The sequence below is a fragment of the Heptranchias perlo genome, chromosome 29 (assembly GCF_035084215.1).
Source record: "Heptranchias perlo isolate sHepPer1 chromosome 29, sHepPer1.hap1, whole genome shotgun sequence".
Lineage (NCBI taxonomy): Eukaryota > Metazoa > Chordata > Chondrichthyes > Hexanchiformes > Hexanchidae > Heptranchias > Heptranchias perlo.
This window is the reverse complement of record NC_090353.1, coordinates 37,279,425-37,296,675: the sequence shown is the minus strand read 5'-3', so window position 1 is coordinate 37,296,675 and position 17,251 is coordinate 37,279,425. Positions and strand designations below refer to the sequence as shown.

At 47.5% G+C, this 17,251-nt stretch overlaps 1 protein-coding gene across 1 annotated transcript in view; it reads left to right on the top strand.

Annotated features, from left to right (window-relative positions):
* Positions 1-17,251, top strand: part of ell (elongation factor RNA polymerase II) — a 122,633-nt gene that overhangs the window by 73,824 nt on the left and 31,558 nt on the right. Inside the window, exons 5-6 of the mRNA XM_067968580.1 lie at positions 11,090-11,340; positions 13,843-13,967. Of these exons, the coding sequence (XP_067824681.1) occupies positions 11,090-11,340; positions 13,843-13,967 (376 nt within the window). The remainder of the gene's footprint in view (positions 1-11,089; positions 11,341-13,842; positions 13,968-17,251) is intronic.

Genomic DNA, 17,251 nt, shown 5'->3' with positions numbered 1-17,251 from the left:
GACTGCGCTCGAGGGTTGAGGCTGTGTAAAGGAGGGGCTGTGCTCGAGGGTTGAGGGGAGGTATGCCCGTGGTCACTCCTATGTTACAACTCTGATTTCGGTAGGCCAGTCGCCTGGTGCCGCACTGCCCCCATTTACATTGGAGGTTTGGAGCTTCCTTTTAAAGAGGGAATCTTATCAGTGACCCCTTTAATCAACACAGAAAGCTTTGATTAACTTCTTTCATTGCTCCTATTGACTTCTCTTAAACTTCATAAACTGCAAGAACTGGTGACCTCATTGGATGATTGTGTTATTGAGCTTGAGAGCGTTAAGTAGCTGAATTAATATCGGATACAATCATTAGCGAAGCATTGCTGATGACCATCTCTATTGGTATAACTGCTGCACTGATGGAATCCAAATAAATCGGGGACTGAGCTCCCAATCTCTTTCTCCCTCCAAAATGCTCCCATGTGGGTGGTGGGCCTTCTTGAACTGCTGGTGGTGGGTTTGACACAACTGAGTGGTTTGCAGGCCACTTCAGAGGGCAGTTAAGAGTCAACCACGTTGGTGTGGGGCTGGAGTCACATACAAGCCAGACTGGGTAAGGACGGCAGGTTTCCTTCCCTAAAGGACATTAGTGAACCAGCTGGGTTTTATCACGACAATCCGACAGCTTCATGGTCACTTTTACTGACACCAGCTTTTTAATTCCACATCTTTTAAACTGAATTCAAATTCTCAAACAGCCCTGGTGGGATTTGAACTCACATTCTCTGGATTATTAGTCCAGTAACATAAGCACAACACTACCATTCGCTGACTAAAGCTTGAGCCCCAGATTTAAAATTCTCAACCTTGTGTTCAAATCCGTCTGTGGCCTCGCCTCGCCTCTCCCTATCTCTGTAACCTCCTCAAGCCCTACAACCCTCCGAGATCTCTAAGTTCCTCCAATTCTGGCCTCTTGTGCATCCTCGAGTTCCTTTGCCCCACCATTGGCGGCCATGGCTTCAGCTGCCTAGGCCCAAAGCTCTGGAATTTCCTCCCTCTCCGCCCCTTTCTCCTCCTTTAAGACGCTTCTTAAAACCTCCCTCTTTGACCAAGCTTTTGATCACCAGTCCCAATATCTCCTTATGTGGCTCAGTGTCAATTTCCTTTTCCAATTACACTCCTGTGAAGCGCCTTGGGACCTTTTACTATGTTAAAGGTGATATAAATGTAAGTTGTTGAGTAGTGCAGAAATATTGCAGTGCTATTTTGTTAAGTAAATGATGGTACATGTGTCTCAATTGACTTCATTTGCATTTGTTATAAAATCCCCGCATTAAAACATTACACCATTCACCAGTTTACAAAGGTGTAATCCAGCTAGGTGATGGATTGGATTCATTTTACTTTTTGGAAGAGATGGGGGAAAAATTTGAAAAGGGTTTTTAGATCTGGTAATGGGTAACGAAACAGGATTAATTAATGATCTCAAAGTAAAGGATCCCATGGGAAGCAGTGATCATAACATGATAGAATTTCACGTCCAGTTTGAGAGCGAGCATCTTGGGTCTGAAGTTACTGTATTAAACTTAAATAAGGGCAGTTACAAAGGAATGAGGGCGGAATTGGCTAAAGTGGACTGGGTAAACAGATTAGATGGGATGATGGTGGATAAGCAGTGGCAAACACTTAAAAAGATATTTTATGACTCGCAACAAAAATATATCCCTGTGAGGAGGAAAGACTCCACAAAAAGGGTGAACCAACCATCGCTAACTAAGGAAGTCAAGGATGGTATCAGGTTAAAAGAAAAAGCATACAACATGGCAAAGATTACTGGTAAGCCCGAAGATTGGGAAAACTTTAAAAACCAGCAAAGGATGACTAAAAGAATAATAAAGAGGGAGAAAATAAATTGAGAGTAAACTAGCAAGAAATATAAAAACTGACAGTAAAAGCTTCTACAGGTATATAAAAAGGAAGAGGGTAGCTAAAGTAAACATTGGTCCCTTAGAGGATGAGACTGGGGAAATAATAATGGAAAACAAGGAGATGGCAGAGGAATTGAACAGATATTTTGTATCTGTCTTCACAGTAGAAGACACTAATAACATACCAATAATAGTAGAAAATCAAGGGGCAAAGGGGAGGGAGGAATCACTATCACTAGAGAAAAAGTACTAGGTAAACTAATGGGTCTAAAAGCTGACAAGTCCCCTGGACCTGATGGCTTGCATCCGAGGGTCTTAAAGGAAGTGGCTACAGAGATAGTGGATGCATTGGTTGTAATCTTCCAGAATTCACTAGATTCTGGAAAGGTCCCAGCGGATTGGAAAACCGCAAACGTAATACCCCTATCCAAGAAGAGAGTGAGACAGAAAGCAGGTAACTATAGACCAGTTAGCCTAACATCTGTCATTGGGAAAATGCTAGAATCCATTATTAAGGAAGTAGTAGCAGACATTTGGAGACTCATAATACAATCAAGGAGAGTCAACATGGTTTTATGAAGGGGAAATCACATGAGTGTCTGCAAAGGGATATTGACAGGTTAAGCGAACGGGCAAAAATTTGGCAGATGGAATATAATGTGGGAAAATGTGAAGTCATCCACTTTGGGAGGAAATAAAAGCAAAATATTATTTGGAGAAATACTGCAAAATGCTGCGGTACAGAGGGATCTGGGTGTCCTCGTACATGAAACACAAAAAGTCAACATACAGGTGCAGCAGGTAATCCGGAAGGCAAACGGAATATTGGCCTTTATTTCTAGGGGGATGGAGTATAAAAGCAGGGAAGTCATGCTACAACTGTATAGGGTGCTGGTGAGACCACACCTGGAGTACTGCGTACAGTTCTGGTGCCCTTATTTAAAGAAGGACATACTTGCATTGGAGGCAGTTCAGAGAAGGTTCACTAGGTTGATTCCGGGTATGGAAGGGTTGTCTTATGAGGAAAGATTGAACAGGTTGGGTCCAGACTCATTGGCGTTTAGAAGAATGAGAGGAGATCTTATTGAAACATACAAGATTCTGAGGGGACTCGATAGGGTAGATGCTGAGAGGCTGTTACCCCTCATGGGGGAATCTAAAACTAGGGGGCAAAGTCTCAGAATAAAGGGTCGCCTGTTTAAGACGGAAATGAGAAGGAATTTCTTCTCCCAGAGGGTCGTGAATCTTTGGAATTCTTTACCCCAAAAAGCTGTGGAGGCTGAGTCATTGAATACATTCAAGGCTGAGTTAGACAAATTTTTGATCAGCGAGGGAGTCAAAGGATATGGGGAAAGGGCGGGAAAGTGGAGTTGAGGTAAAAATCAGATCAGCCATGATCTCATTAAATGGCGGAGCAGGCTCGAGGGGCCGAATGGCCTACTCCTGCTCCTATCTCTTATGGTCTGTTTTGCGCAGGCAGGACGCAAGTTTGGACCCACAGGAGCACTTAACCTGCAATCAGCGTTCCTTTCCAGGCCTTGCTAGTGGAATCAATGCAATTTGTACTTTCCACCACCAGAGGGAGCTCAATCTCTTAAAGGGAGGATGTTTCTTAGGAATCTCTTAAAGGTAGCTGATACCTGTTATTTACTGAAAATAACAGTCTGCTGTTTGCATGGAATCTGAATAGAGATCAGACATCGCACACGTAAAACACAGATGCAGATCCCATCCCTATGTTTACACACGAGTTATGTTAAAACATGGAATAAAGGTTGCGCACTACTAAATCTCACATCCTACCAACTGCACCACGCACTACACCCCCTCATCCCCCACATACCAATAAACTCTTTCCATCAGTCTCGACTCTTCCAATTAGATGCTTCCTCTCACCCTCACACATTACCACTGTTTCAAGCCGCCCACCCACAACTCACAGGCCACACACACTGGCAGCTATTCATCCATGACAGGCATATCACCCAGACACATGTCCCACTTTCTTGCAGGAGAAAGTGGTGCATATCAAGAGGCAGCAAGTGGCAGTGGCATTCAGCCCCTCTAGCCTGTGCCACCATTCAATGAAGTCATGGTGGACCTGTGACTTAACTCCATATACCCGTCTTAGCCCCATATCCCTTAATACCCTTGGTTCACAGAAATCTATCAATCTCAGATTTGACATTCACAAGTGAGCTAGCACCAACTGCCGTCTGCAGAAAAGCGTTCCAAACGTCTCGCACCCTTGGCATGTAGAAGCATTTCCTAACTTCACTCCTGCACGTCCTGGCTCTAAATGTTAGGCTATGTCCCCGCGTCCTAGTATTGAAGTCTAGGAGACCTCCAAAAACAGTTACAAATGTCTCAGCAGCCAGAAGCAATAATCCAGCCACTAACCTGTAAATCCTGCATGGTCCCTTTAAATAGAGCCGTTGGGGGATCCTCCAGCCACTCTAAGACACGTTCAGATGGTCGAGGTTAAGGCTTGAGTTGAGCGTTAAGTCCCAAAATGTGTCTATCACTTTAAATCAGCGTTGTACCCTGATTGAAGCCATTTTCTCCCTACTTTACATGATTCCAGCGTTAGTTATCTGCGCCTGCGCTAACTCCTATTCCAAGATGGCGTCTGGCGCACGTCACGCAGGAAACGTGCGTGCGCATCCAAGACGCCATCTTGGATGTCGGAGAGGCCGTGTAGCGCCGAAACAACGGGCACTACATGGCCCAATTTAGCGCCCGCTGTGTTAAAACTGGATGTTGTGGCCTCCTCACTGGTTGTTCAGTGCACTGTGGAGTTGAGCCAAACAGAGTCTGACGGTCCTAGCTTTGATCCCCAGCCTATGCTGAGTTCGCTGATCTCAACCAAGGCCACAGTGGAGATGCTGCGATTGGTACCCCCGGGCTAGGGAGAGGAAAATCAGCCAGGGTTCCTGCACTTGGAGCGTTTCCAGTGAGCTTCGCTGGAAAGTGGGTGTGGTGATCAGTGGTGGAGGGCAGGATTGAGCTCAACTATGAGGCACCCAATTATATCCTATCAATACCTTTTGAAGAGCCACACCCCAGTGCAAGTCAACACCTCCAGACAGGTTTGGCGGCAAGTGGGGTGGGGGGAGGCGAAGAGACTGACTGCCTCAGTGTAAACACTCGGTGAGGGTGCCCTTGTTTCAGTGGAGCTGGCAGCGGCCCGCATTGAAGCTTGGGGAATGGGGGTGTCTGCGTGGGATAAGTTCTGATCAGCTTTGCTTTTACGGTTTGACTAAACTCCATAGTGTGTGTTGCAGCCTTTTAACGCCTTCCCACTCGTGTGACTCCATGTATAAGTGGATCCGACTGTTTATATTAACATATCAAAATGTTCTCTCGCTGTTAGTGAATTGGCTCAATGTTGAGTGGCATTTGGAGGATGAGCTGTGTCAGTCTGTTACACACAACAGTGGAACTCCGCTTCTCATTTCAATTTGCACTGCTGTTAAACACTTCTGTTGGTAAAAGTAAGTGTTAAAGCACGAATAGGCCATCAATTCTCACCCTTTCCACTCGACTGGGGTGTTCAGGCATTTTTGTCTTCACGAACTGCATAGTTAGTTACAACAACAACTCCCACTTATACAGCGCCTTTAATGTAGTAAAACATCCCAAGGCACTTCACAGGAGCACTCTCAATCAAAATTTGTCACCGAGCCACACCAAGAGATAGTAGTACAGGTGACCAAAAGCTTGATCAAAGAGGTTCTAAGGAGCGACTTGGAGGAGAGAGAGAGGTAGAGAGGCAGAAAGGTTTAAGGAGGGAGTTCCAGAGCTTACGGCCTAGGCAGCTGAAGGTACGGCCGCCAATGGTGGAGCGATGAAAATCGATGATGCACAAGAGGCCAGAATTGGAGGAGCGCAGAGATCTCGGAGGGTTGTAGGGCTGGAGGAGGTTACAGAGATAGGGAGGGGCGAGGCCATGGAGGGATTTGAAATGAAGGATGAGAATTTTAAATCCGAGACATTGCCGGACCGGGAGCTAACATAGGTGAACGGGACTTGGTGAGAGTTAGGATACGAGCAGCAGAGTTTTGGATGAGCTCAAGTTTATGGAGGGTGGAAGGTGGGAGGTTGGTCAGGAGAGCATTGGAATAGTCCAGTCTGGAGGTAACAAAGGCATGGATGAGGGTTTCAGCAGCAGATGAGCTGAGGCAGGGGTGGAGAGTTACCCTGGCGTCTCGATGGGCCACATATTAACTTTAAATCAAGTTGCTGATCAGATCTTGGGCTTCTAATTGAGGATTTATCCACCAATGAGGAAATAGGACAGCCCTTTCCAAATCTCCAGGTCATGAAATACAAATAAGACAACCAGTCAATAAGAAATAGAAGCACAAACAGGACTGCGATGCCAGGGGTCAGGGTTGCATGTGGCTCCTGGGCCGTAGTTTGGACACCCCTGCAAGAGGCGGCACAGCTTCTCGCACAGTGCTTCCCGGTCACTAGTTTCGGGAAAAACTAAGAAATTCCTACCCAACTTCCTAAGGCAAACTGCGGGAGGCCATCGTGGCCCATGATGCATCGCTTGCTGAACTTAACTGACCGCATTTTATCCTGTTATTATTCAAGCTTGTGATGAAAGCTGTTTCATTCTTACACTTTCTTCCTAAATGCGTGCATGGGACTGGAATAAGAAAGATTGTGGATAGCTCTTTAAGAAGCATCACTGCTCACCGTGTTTGTACATTTTCCTTAAGTTCAGTTTCCTTGAGCCTGTCTCTAAATAGCAGCTGAAGCCAACCGAGGGGGAAATATCTTGTTGGCATGTGGGGGGGGCGGCTGAATTGCGAGTGTCTGAGCACAGTGGTGTTTTTAGATACACACAATCCACCGGGGGAGCCCAAGAACCATCTAAATAGCCAGTAACATCTAAATCTATGTTGCTTTCCTTGAACTCCAAACTCCTTTCCTCTGGCCTTCCACCCACCGTGGCATCACTGCTCCTATTGACCAACTCCACACCTCCCTTGACTCCACCTTAGACATCATTGTTGCTCACAGACTCCCACTTCTGCTATTCCCTGGCAGTTCCCACCCCTATACCCCAAACATGAGGGCTGCCGCCTTGAATCGCACCTGGTGCATAATCAGTTTAGTCGTTCACTGCCAGACGTAATCTCTCACTACAGCCAAATCCTCCTCCTAATCCAGGGTTATCCTAGAGGGTAAAGACAATCCCAAACGCCCCTTCACAACAAACAGCCACTCCCGCTCCTTTCCTCTGCTCCCCCACCTTCACCTCCAACGTCCAGTCGAGACTTCCTCCCCAAATTCCCCCTTACCCTCATCAAGCTCATTTCCTCCACGCGAGCCATGTCCTGCTCCCCTCAATTCCCCTTCCCACCAAACCTCTCTTTGGCCTATTGCACGCTGAATACTCAATAGCTCCCTTTCCAGCTATACAAAGCCCTGTTTAGAACCCGTCTGGAGTACTGTGTACAGTTCTGGACTCTGCACCTTATAAACAATATATTGGCCTTGGAAGGAGTGCAGCACAGATTCACCAGAATATTACCAGGGTTCCAAGGGTTAAATTATGAGGAGAGATTACATAAACTAGGCTTGTATTCCCTGGAATAAAGAAGGTTAAAGGATGATTTGATTGAGGTTTTTAGGATTTTGAAAGGAATTGATAGGGTAGATAGAAACTTTTTCCGCTGCTGGTGAGGGAGTCTAGGACAAGGGGACGTAACCTTAAAATCAGAGCCAGGCCATTCAGGAGAAAAGTTAGGAAACACTTCTTCACACAAAGGGTGGTAAAAGTGTGCAACACTCTCCCACAAAAAGCAGTAGGCGCTAACTCAATTAATAATTTTTAAACCTAAGGTTGATAGATTTTTGCTAGCCAAGGCAGGTGGATGAGTTTGGATGCAGATCAGCCATGATCTCATTGAATGGTGGAACAGGCTCGAGGTGCTGAATGGCCTCCTCCTGTTCTGATGGTCCTCAGTGTCTCATCCTCACCCACAGATCCTTCCGTGTCCTCAACTCTCATTACCTCTGCCACCTCCTCCAGTCCTACCTCCCAGCATGTGACTTCTGCTCTTCAGACTCTTCCCCCTCCCTCCACTCCAATTTTGGTAACTGAGACTTCTGTCTTGGCCCCACACTCTGGGCTACCCCTCCCTAAACCCTCTGCTTTGTTGCCTCTCCTCTCTCAAAGCCTACCAGCAGTTCTTTAGCTCTTCTGTGACTGCGCATCATCAGTTTTTGCTTCTTATGAAGTGCTTTGGAACACAAACTGTGTTAAAGGTTCTCTACAAATGCAAGTTGTTACAGCTTGGTCTGGCCCAGCTGAATTTGGATCGTTGCACATTGCAAAAGGATGTGGGATTGATGAGCTGAATCCAACACCCAAGATTAATGACCAATTGAGCGAGGTGCTGAAAGGCACCATGGGACTGTACCCCAGTGAGAGTCAGGCCTCCTACTGATGATTAAAGCTAGTGATTTGTCACTGTGTGATATGTGACAAATCCCCTGTGGGTTTTGCAACTTATCCTGAGCAGCGTGATTTTCTCTCTAAATAGTGCAAATTTGTTTCAGCTGGTACAGGCCAGTACAGCACACTTTGATAGGATGTGGGTCTGTACCTGTGAATCTCCCACACAGTGCCTGGATGTGGGTCTGTACCTGTGATTCTCCCACACTGTGCCTGGATGTGGGTCTGTACCTGTGATTCTCCCACACAGTGACTGGATGTGGGTCTGTACCTGCGATTCTCCCACACTGTGACTGGATGTGGGTCTGTACCTGCGATTCTCCCACACAGTGACTGGATGTGGGTCTGTACCTGCGATTCTCACACTGGATGTGGGTCTGTACCTGCGATTCTCACACTGGATGTGGGTCTGTACCTGCGATGCGATATATTCTTCTGTTCGAGTTTTCTCTACTGGGAGTAGGAAGAAGAAAAGTCCTAAATCCTACCTCTTAACACCCCACAGCCGGACAGGCAGTGGATGGAGGCCTGGAGGAGACATTTGCCACATGCTCGGAGTGAAAGGGAGAGCTAAGTGACTCCCTGTCTGTACTTTGACTACCAGTTCACTAGACCAGGAAGACCCCAGGTTCGATTTACAGAAAGCTGCCATGTAGCCAGCTAAATATGCACTGATGTTTGCCCCCCACATGAACCATCTAGTTCAATCCAACTTTCCTGATTCCCAGTCTGATTTTAGCTGGGCTGCAGTTGATCTCATGCTTTGAGTTAGAGAGCAGAAAATCATCCAGGGTTCCTCCCTGCCCCCTGCCAGAAAGTGAGTGAGTGTGTGTGGATGGTGGGCAAGGGGAGGATTGGCCTCTCCTGTGGTCAACTGTGCTGCTGACTGTCGCTGACTAGGATCTCACACACACCCCAAGCGTGGCCCCTGGGGTGAGGTATCGGAGGGCAGCTCGCACGTGGGGAATTGTACCCAGCAAGAGTTGGTGCTTTCAAGGTAGGGGTAATGAAGAAGACAAAAAAGCCCTGCACGTTCATCTGGAAAGCAAGACAGATGGAATTCATCCAAGAATCATGGAGGAATCGACAGACTTACGGGGTGCTGTAGCTGAAATAACTTGCAGCTTGATAAATACAGGAGATTGGAAATGTTCTCATTTTTAAAGAAATGAGTCTTGACCCTGGCAATTAAAGACATGTCTCTCTCAGAGAATAAAACTTGGAGTCTTTTTTTATTTAAAAAGAAACAGTTCAAGAGGTACGTAATGAGAGTGAGGGCAATAACAAGGGCTTATAAAAGGTAGATCTCACTTGATATTTATGGGCTTTCAGACGTGTTAAAGTGCCTTATGAGAGATTTGTGGATAAAGTGAAAACTTATGAGTTCGAAGAAGAAATAGTTAATTGGACAATTGGCTAAATAGGAAGCAAATGGCTGCAATCAGTGTAGTGGGTCCTTCCTGCCTCCCTCTATTCTCCTCTCCCCTCCTCCCCCTACTGGGTCAATCACCATCTGATACCCTGCCCTACTTACCATGCTTCGTCTATAAGCTTAGACAATGAGCATTGGCAATAAGTTCATTTGGTTGGGGTGGGGGGGAAGAAGAGGGAAGAGAACCTCACAACCAATTTTATTCTCACCTGACACCCACACATGCTTCTCAGAAAAGGTCACCGGATAGTGAGAAAGAACAGGTAGTCTGGCTAATTAATTTTCTTCTCTTTCCCCCCCCCCCCCCCCCCCCCCTCCCCCAAACCCCCTCACCCTGGGACCTTCTGGGTTATATGGTCTCTATCACCTGAGCTATGAGGTGTTGATATATGCCACTTTATTTAACTACCATCCAATTTTAAGGAATTCTTTATCGGTGTGTGGAAATTGATGAGAAGGGGCAGGGCTCTGCCACAGCAGTCTGTGTTTGAGGCACAGTTGCTGCTGTGTTCCCTGCATCGGGTAAAACAAAAAGGGCAGATGAGCAAAAGGAATAATTCAGATCCAGTTTTACACAAATCACAAAAATGAGAGGACAGAGTAAAAGATGGTCAATGACTTGGCCACTGACCACGTCAGCTATGGCATAACAAGCACGTCATCTTCTGCACTGGCTGTTTCCCAACTTCTCTTCCTGATGAAGTTGACATATCTTCCACATGCCATGCTGTACCAGTACCATGACTCAGCATTTCCAGTCTATCCCCGCCCCTTTCACTGGGTCAGTCCCAATCTCCCCCTTTCCCCAGTGATGGAGAGCTTTGGGAACCATAGGTCCAAAGTCACCTGTTCCTCCCAAGCATGTTACACTTACCGCATCTCAAATGACTCATATATTAGTTGTCAGTGTGTTTCTGCACCAGGTGAATTCTTACCCTGACCGTCCTCTACGCATCACCGCTGGCCGATAGGCACTAAGGTTTACAGTGGTGTAAATATTTGACTATAATTTAATAGCCAACCTCAATAGGTCCTGCAGTGAGTTTGGCACCAGCCCATCTTGGAGCACTTGCGTTGGTACTTGTCCATTTGAGATATGGTGGCTGACTGTTTAATGGTTTGAATTGAACTTGGATGCATGCAGCAGGTCTACCAGCATAAAGGGCAAAAATGGGACAATGCTTGAGGTGTAGGCCTGTCATTGGAGGCTGGTGGGGTTCTCCCGTACTAGCTGTCTGGTTCCAGCATGTTTTTCTTTAATTTTGGTTTCTCTTCTACTTTTAGTTAAAAGGGTGCTTCGTAAACCTGCCCCCGGTGTCCCTGATGTTGTTCCCCAAAGGAGGCGGCCGACACCAGTGAACCTGGCGAGTGCGATGAAGAAAACAGTCAGCAACGTTTCCCAGCGGCCCTATCGAGACCGGGTCATCCACTTACTGGCTCTGAAACCATACAAGAAACCAGAGTTAATTCTTCGATTGCAGAAGGATGGAGTCAGTCAGCAGGATAAAGACTCGTTGGAAAATCTCCTGCAACAGGTAGCAGAGCTCTCTAAATGCGTCTAAGAAACTTCAGAGAATAAAGTAACATAAGCGGTGGGATAGACGCTGACAGTTTGCTTGTTGGTTCAAAACCAGCCCAGACTGACAGTTAAAAGTCTACTCCCGTCTGTTGGCTGCAGTGTTCCTAACGAGCACTGTCCAATTGGCAAACTCACAGAGAAGCCACAGCATGGCTTGTGTTAGGAATGTCACTGTGTCGTGCAGTAAAGGGCTCTCTCCCAAACTTGGGGTTGAGGCAGATTAGAGGGTGTTTTACTCTGCATCCAAACTGCACTGTACTTTGGCACCTGAATGAGAAGTGTTGGGATCTGAGCACTAGCATCACCTGGATGAATGCAAAGTCCACGATAATGCATGTTTGGAAAGTGGCCAGTTTGAGATCTGTATCCAGTAATGACGGAGGCTGCAGCGGTACAGTGCACAAGCTGTTAATCTGGGAGTAGCAGATGAACCAGCTTTAAACGGCTTTCGTATTGCACAGAACCCAGGTTAGTGGCACTGGCTCCTGGCGCAAGTGTCTCATGCAACCTGAAAATAAAGTTGCCAGGTTTCAGTAAGGCCAGGAAGACCAGCTAAGCTTAGCAAAATCTGGCCGAAAGAGAAAAGATGAGTTAAAGTGTCGGTGAAGGCCCTTCATTAAATGAGGTTTTGGTGAAGGATGCTGCCTGAAACAATGCAACTCTGACCAGTCCTTTCCCTTTCAGATACTGGTGGCCCTGATTTGGATTTTCTTTTTGTGATCCAAATCTTGCTACAAAGTTCACTCATACCCTGGGGGAATTCAGCTGCAGTCAAATACAAAAAGACAGAAAGCTGGAGTAATCATTAAAGTTCACAGTAAAGGGGTTTGCTCTTTGGCCGTTACCGTTGATGATTTTGCAAATAACTCCCTCTCTGCCACAAGTTCTGGTCTCTGCAGACACAAAGGTGCAGCCACTGGGTCAGTTTTGGCTCCAGGTTCACAGTGGTGATTTGCTGAATCAGTTATTGATGAAATCTGATTTCTGGAGCTGAGTGTGCCGCACAGTTCTGACCTCGAATGTCATCTCTTCCTTGGGAATTGATCTGTGACAATGCAAATTACAGCCACCAGAATTTGTTGGGGGCCGTTTAAGAGCTGGCACTACCTGAGACCAACTAAATCCTGCCAACTGGTCTTGGGATAACAATTGATAACTGTGATCAGTTCAAGAAGATCTGGAAACTGTGTACTTATGAAGCCAAGGCTGTATTCTGCTGGTCAGGAGAGAGCACCGGGGGGGCGAGGAGTGTCTGTTTTGAGTGTTGGACTAATTTCTGCACTTGGTGTTAACATCAAACGCTCCCAGGGCAGGTACAGCATGGGTTAAATACAGTGTATCCCCTCTCCCCCAACTTTAAATACAGTATGGGGAAGCTGCTGATCTTTGGATGAGATAGTTAACAGATGGCCACTGCTAGTGTTGAGCCGGATGTTAAAGATCCCACGGCACTATTTGGAGAAGAGTAGGGAGTTCTCTCCGTGTCCTGGACAACGTTCTTCCCTCGACCAATATCACCATTGATCTCACTGCTGTTCATGGGACCTTGTGTGTAAATTATCTGCTGCATTTGCCGACATAATAATAGTGACTGCACTTCAAAACAGTTCATAGTACTTGAGAAAGGAGAGAGACTCGCACAGAGAAGGAGAGAAAAGCAAAGAAAGAGAAGGGGGTGCACATGCAGAGGGGGCATGGCTGGGGGGGGAGGGGGGCGCAGCCGGGGAGCCAGGGTGAGGGGGGCGCAGCCGGGGAGCCAGGGTGAGGGGGGCGCAGCCGGGGAGCCAGGGTGAGGGGGGCGCAGCCGGGGAGCCAGGGTGATGGGGGCGCAGCCGGGGAGCCAGGGGGAGGGGGCGCCGCCAGGGAGCCAGGGGGAGGGGGCGCCGCCGGGGAGTGAGGGGGAGGGGGCGCTGCCGGGGTGCGAGGGGGAGGGGGGCGCCACCGGGGAGCGATGGGGAGGGGGGCGCCGCCGGGGAGCGAGGGGGAGGGGGGCGCCGCCGGGAAGCGAGGGGGAGGGGGCGCCGCCGGGGAGCGAGGGGGAGGGGGGGCGCCGCCGGGGAGCGAGGGGGAGGGGGGGCGCCGCCGGGGAGCGAGGGGGAGGGGGGGCGCCGCCGGGGAGCGAGGGGGGAGGGGGGCGCCGCCGGGGAGCGAGGGGGAGGGGGGCGCCGCCGGGGAGCCAGGGGGGAGAGGGGCGCCGCCGGGGAGCCAGGGGGGAGGGGGGCGCCGCCTGCGCGCGCCTCCCCCCCCCCCCCCCCCATATCCCTCAATCCTGCTCTCTACAGAAACAAATCCTTTGCCTCTTGACACTGTCTGCTTTAACATCCTTCCCTGGTAACTCTACCATCCTTCGGGTGAAAAATTTCCCACAAACACAGCACCACAGTGTACTGTTTACCTGGATTCGTTTCATCCCTCCCATTTGTGAGCAGTGTTGAGTTGTGTTCTGGCTGTGTTGCAGGTGGCTAACATGAACACCAAGGACGGTACCTTCACCCTGAAAGACTTTGCATTCAAGGAGATCCAGAGAGACTGGCCTGGATACTCAGACGGAGATCAGCAGTTACTGAAGAGGGTTCTTGTTCGGTGAGTTACATTAACAACAACTTGCATTTATGTTGTGCCTTTAATGTAGAAAATGCCCCAATGGGCATCACAGAGTTGGGGGAAATAACGAAAAATTAGATAAAAGGGATAAAGGAACGGAGTCAAAGCCGTGTTAAGAGAGTTGGGGGTGATCAGAAGGTTGTTCAAAAAGATGGGCTTTGAGAAGGTTTTTAAGGGTAGAGAGAAAAATACTATATTATCAACACACCACCAGGCTTGGGCTGATAAGTGGCAAGAAACATTTGCGGCACGCAAGTGCCAGGCAATGACCATCTCCAACAAGAGAGAGTCTAACCACCTCCCTTTGACATTCAACGGCATTACCATCGCCGAATCCCCCACCATCAACAGCCTGGGGGTCACCGTTGACCAGAAACTCAACTGGACCAGCCACATAAATTCTGTGGCTACTAGAGCAGGTCAGAGGCTGGGTATTCTGTGGCGAGTGAGTCGTCACCTGACTCCCCAAAACCTCTCCACCACCTACAAGAGACAAGTCAAGAGTGTGATGGAATACTCTCCACTTGCCTGGGTGGGGGCAGCTCCAAGAACACAAGAAGCTCAATGCCATCCGGGACAAAGCAGTCCACTCGATCGGCAGCCCATCCACCAGCTTAAACACCCAGTCCCTCCACCACCAGCGCACCATGGCTGCAGTGTGTCCTATCTACAGGATGCACTGCAGGAACTCACCAACGCTTCTTCAACAGCACCTCCCAAACCCATGACTTCCACTACCTAGAAGGACAAGGGCAGCAGGTGCATGGGAACACCATCACCTCCAAGTCGCAGCATGGATTGTGGCAGTTTTAAGAAAACCCACCAGCACCTTCTCAAGGGCAACTAAGGATGGGCAATAAATGCTGGCCTTGCCAGCGATGCCCACATCCCGAGAATTAAAATCAAAAATTCAGCAAGGCCACTGGATTGTGAGCAGAGCCACTGGATGGCAGCCCAGATCAGGAACCCTCGCTGAACTGTTTCGTGCTTCTGCACAGCTGGGGTATTGGAGTGCACTGGTGGCCCCAGTAAAGATTGATGAGCTCAGGAGACCTGAGCTTTAAACCTGGACTCTCGCTGGAAAATAAGTTGTACTTAGAACAGTGTCATGTGATAGGATTTAAATTATCCAGCATTACAATTCCACCTCAGGAAAACAAAATTCCTTAACTTCAAATCCTTCTAGAAAGTTATTGCAATTTTTGAATACTTTAGGATTAAGAATGGAATTCTTGAATTTATATTTAGTGCCTTATCACAGCAGCAGAATTGCACAAAGAACTTCACACAGTTAATTATTTCATGGAGTGCAGTGACCGTTATGTCGGTGAGCAGAGCAGCTGTGTATTATGTAGGCAAAAAAATGACCAGTTGGATTAATAAAGAGGCGAGGGAACAGATAAATATACACAACAAACGAGCATGCAATACCAATACTTATCCATAGTCTTCAAATTTTAGTGTATGGCGACCCCCCTGACAATTTTGACACACACCTGGAAATTCCCCTGGGAAATATTGACACAACTCTGGGAATTCCACCTGGAACTAGTGACACGCATCTGGGGATCCCCTGACATTGTTGGGTCCCAGGGACTCGCTGTCCGAACCTTTGAAAGTCAGGGCTTGCTATCCAAAGGAAATCAGTGCTGTAATCGCATAAAATGTTTATTGACAAAAATAATACCGCAAGTCAACAAATACAGAAAAATAAGGAAGAGCGAATTTTCTGGGTGCTGCGGTTTCAGTACATGGGTCAATTCAGAGGATCTTGTGAACCCCGGGATTCCGTCACTGACTCCAGTTTGTAAGCCTATGAACGTACACTAGAACATAGGATCAGGAGGAGGCCATTCAGCCTTCAAGCCTGTTCCGCCATTCTGTTAGATCATAGCTGATCTGTGTCTTAACTCCATCTACCCAGCTTGGTTTCGTAACCCTTAATACCCTTGCCTAATGAAAATCTATCAATCTCAGTTTTGAAATTTTCAATTGACCCCCAGCCTCAACAGCCCTTTCTGTGAACATAAGAAATAGGAGCAGGAGGCAGCCATTCGGCCCCTCGAGCCTGCTCTGCCATTCAGTAAGATCATGGCTGATCTTCGACCTCAACTCCACTTTCCTGCCCAATCCCCATATCCGTTCATTCCCCTAGAGTCCAAAAATCTATCTATCTCAGCCTTGAACATATTCAACGACTCAACATCCACAGCCCTCTGGAGTAGAGAATTCCAAAGATTCACAACCCTCTGAGTGAAGAAATTCCTCCTCATCTCAGTCTTAAATGGCTGACGTCTTATCCTGAGACTATGCCCCCTAGTTCTAGACTCTCCAGCCATGGGAAACAACCTCTCAGCATCTAACCTGTCAAGTCCCCTCATAATCTTATATGTTTCAATGAGATCACCTCTCATTCTTCTAAACCTCAGAGAATATAGGCCCATTCTACTCAATCTCTCCTCATAGGACAACCCTCTCATCCCAGGAATCAATCTAGTCAACCTTCGTTGCACCGCCTCTAAGGCAGGTATATCCTTCCTTAGATAAGGAGACCAAAACTGTACACACTACTCCATGTGAGTTCTCACCAAAGCCCTATAAGACTTCCTTATTCTTATACTCCAACCCCTTTGCAATAAAGGCCAACATGCCATTTACCTTCCTAATTGCTTGCTGTACCTGCATGCTAACTTTCTGTGTTTCGTGTACGAGGACACCCAAATCTCTCTGAACACCAACATTTAATAGTTTCTCATCATTTAAAAGATATTGTTTTTCTATTCTTCCTACCAAAGTGAATAACCTCACATTTCTCCACATTATACTCCATCTGCCACCTTCTTGCCCAATCACCCAACCTGTCTATATCCCTTTGCAGACTCTTTGTGTCCTCCTCACAGCTTATTTTCCCACCTAGCTTTGTATTGTCAGCAAAGTTGGATACATTACACTTGGTCCCTTCATCCAAGTCATTAATATAGATTGTAAATAGCTGAGGCCCAAGCACCAATCCTTGTGGCACCCCACTAGTTACAGCCTGCCAACCTGAAAATGACCCGTTTGTCCCTATTCTCTGTTTTCTGTCAGTTAACCAATCCTTTATCTATGCTAATATATTACCCTCAACCCCATGAGCCCTTATCTTGAGTAACAACCTTTTATGTGGCACCTTATCGAATGCCTTTTGAAAATCCAAATATACTACATCTGAAGAAGCGCTTCCTGACATTTTAACATTATTCCCCCTTGTTCTGGACTCCCCC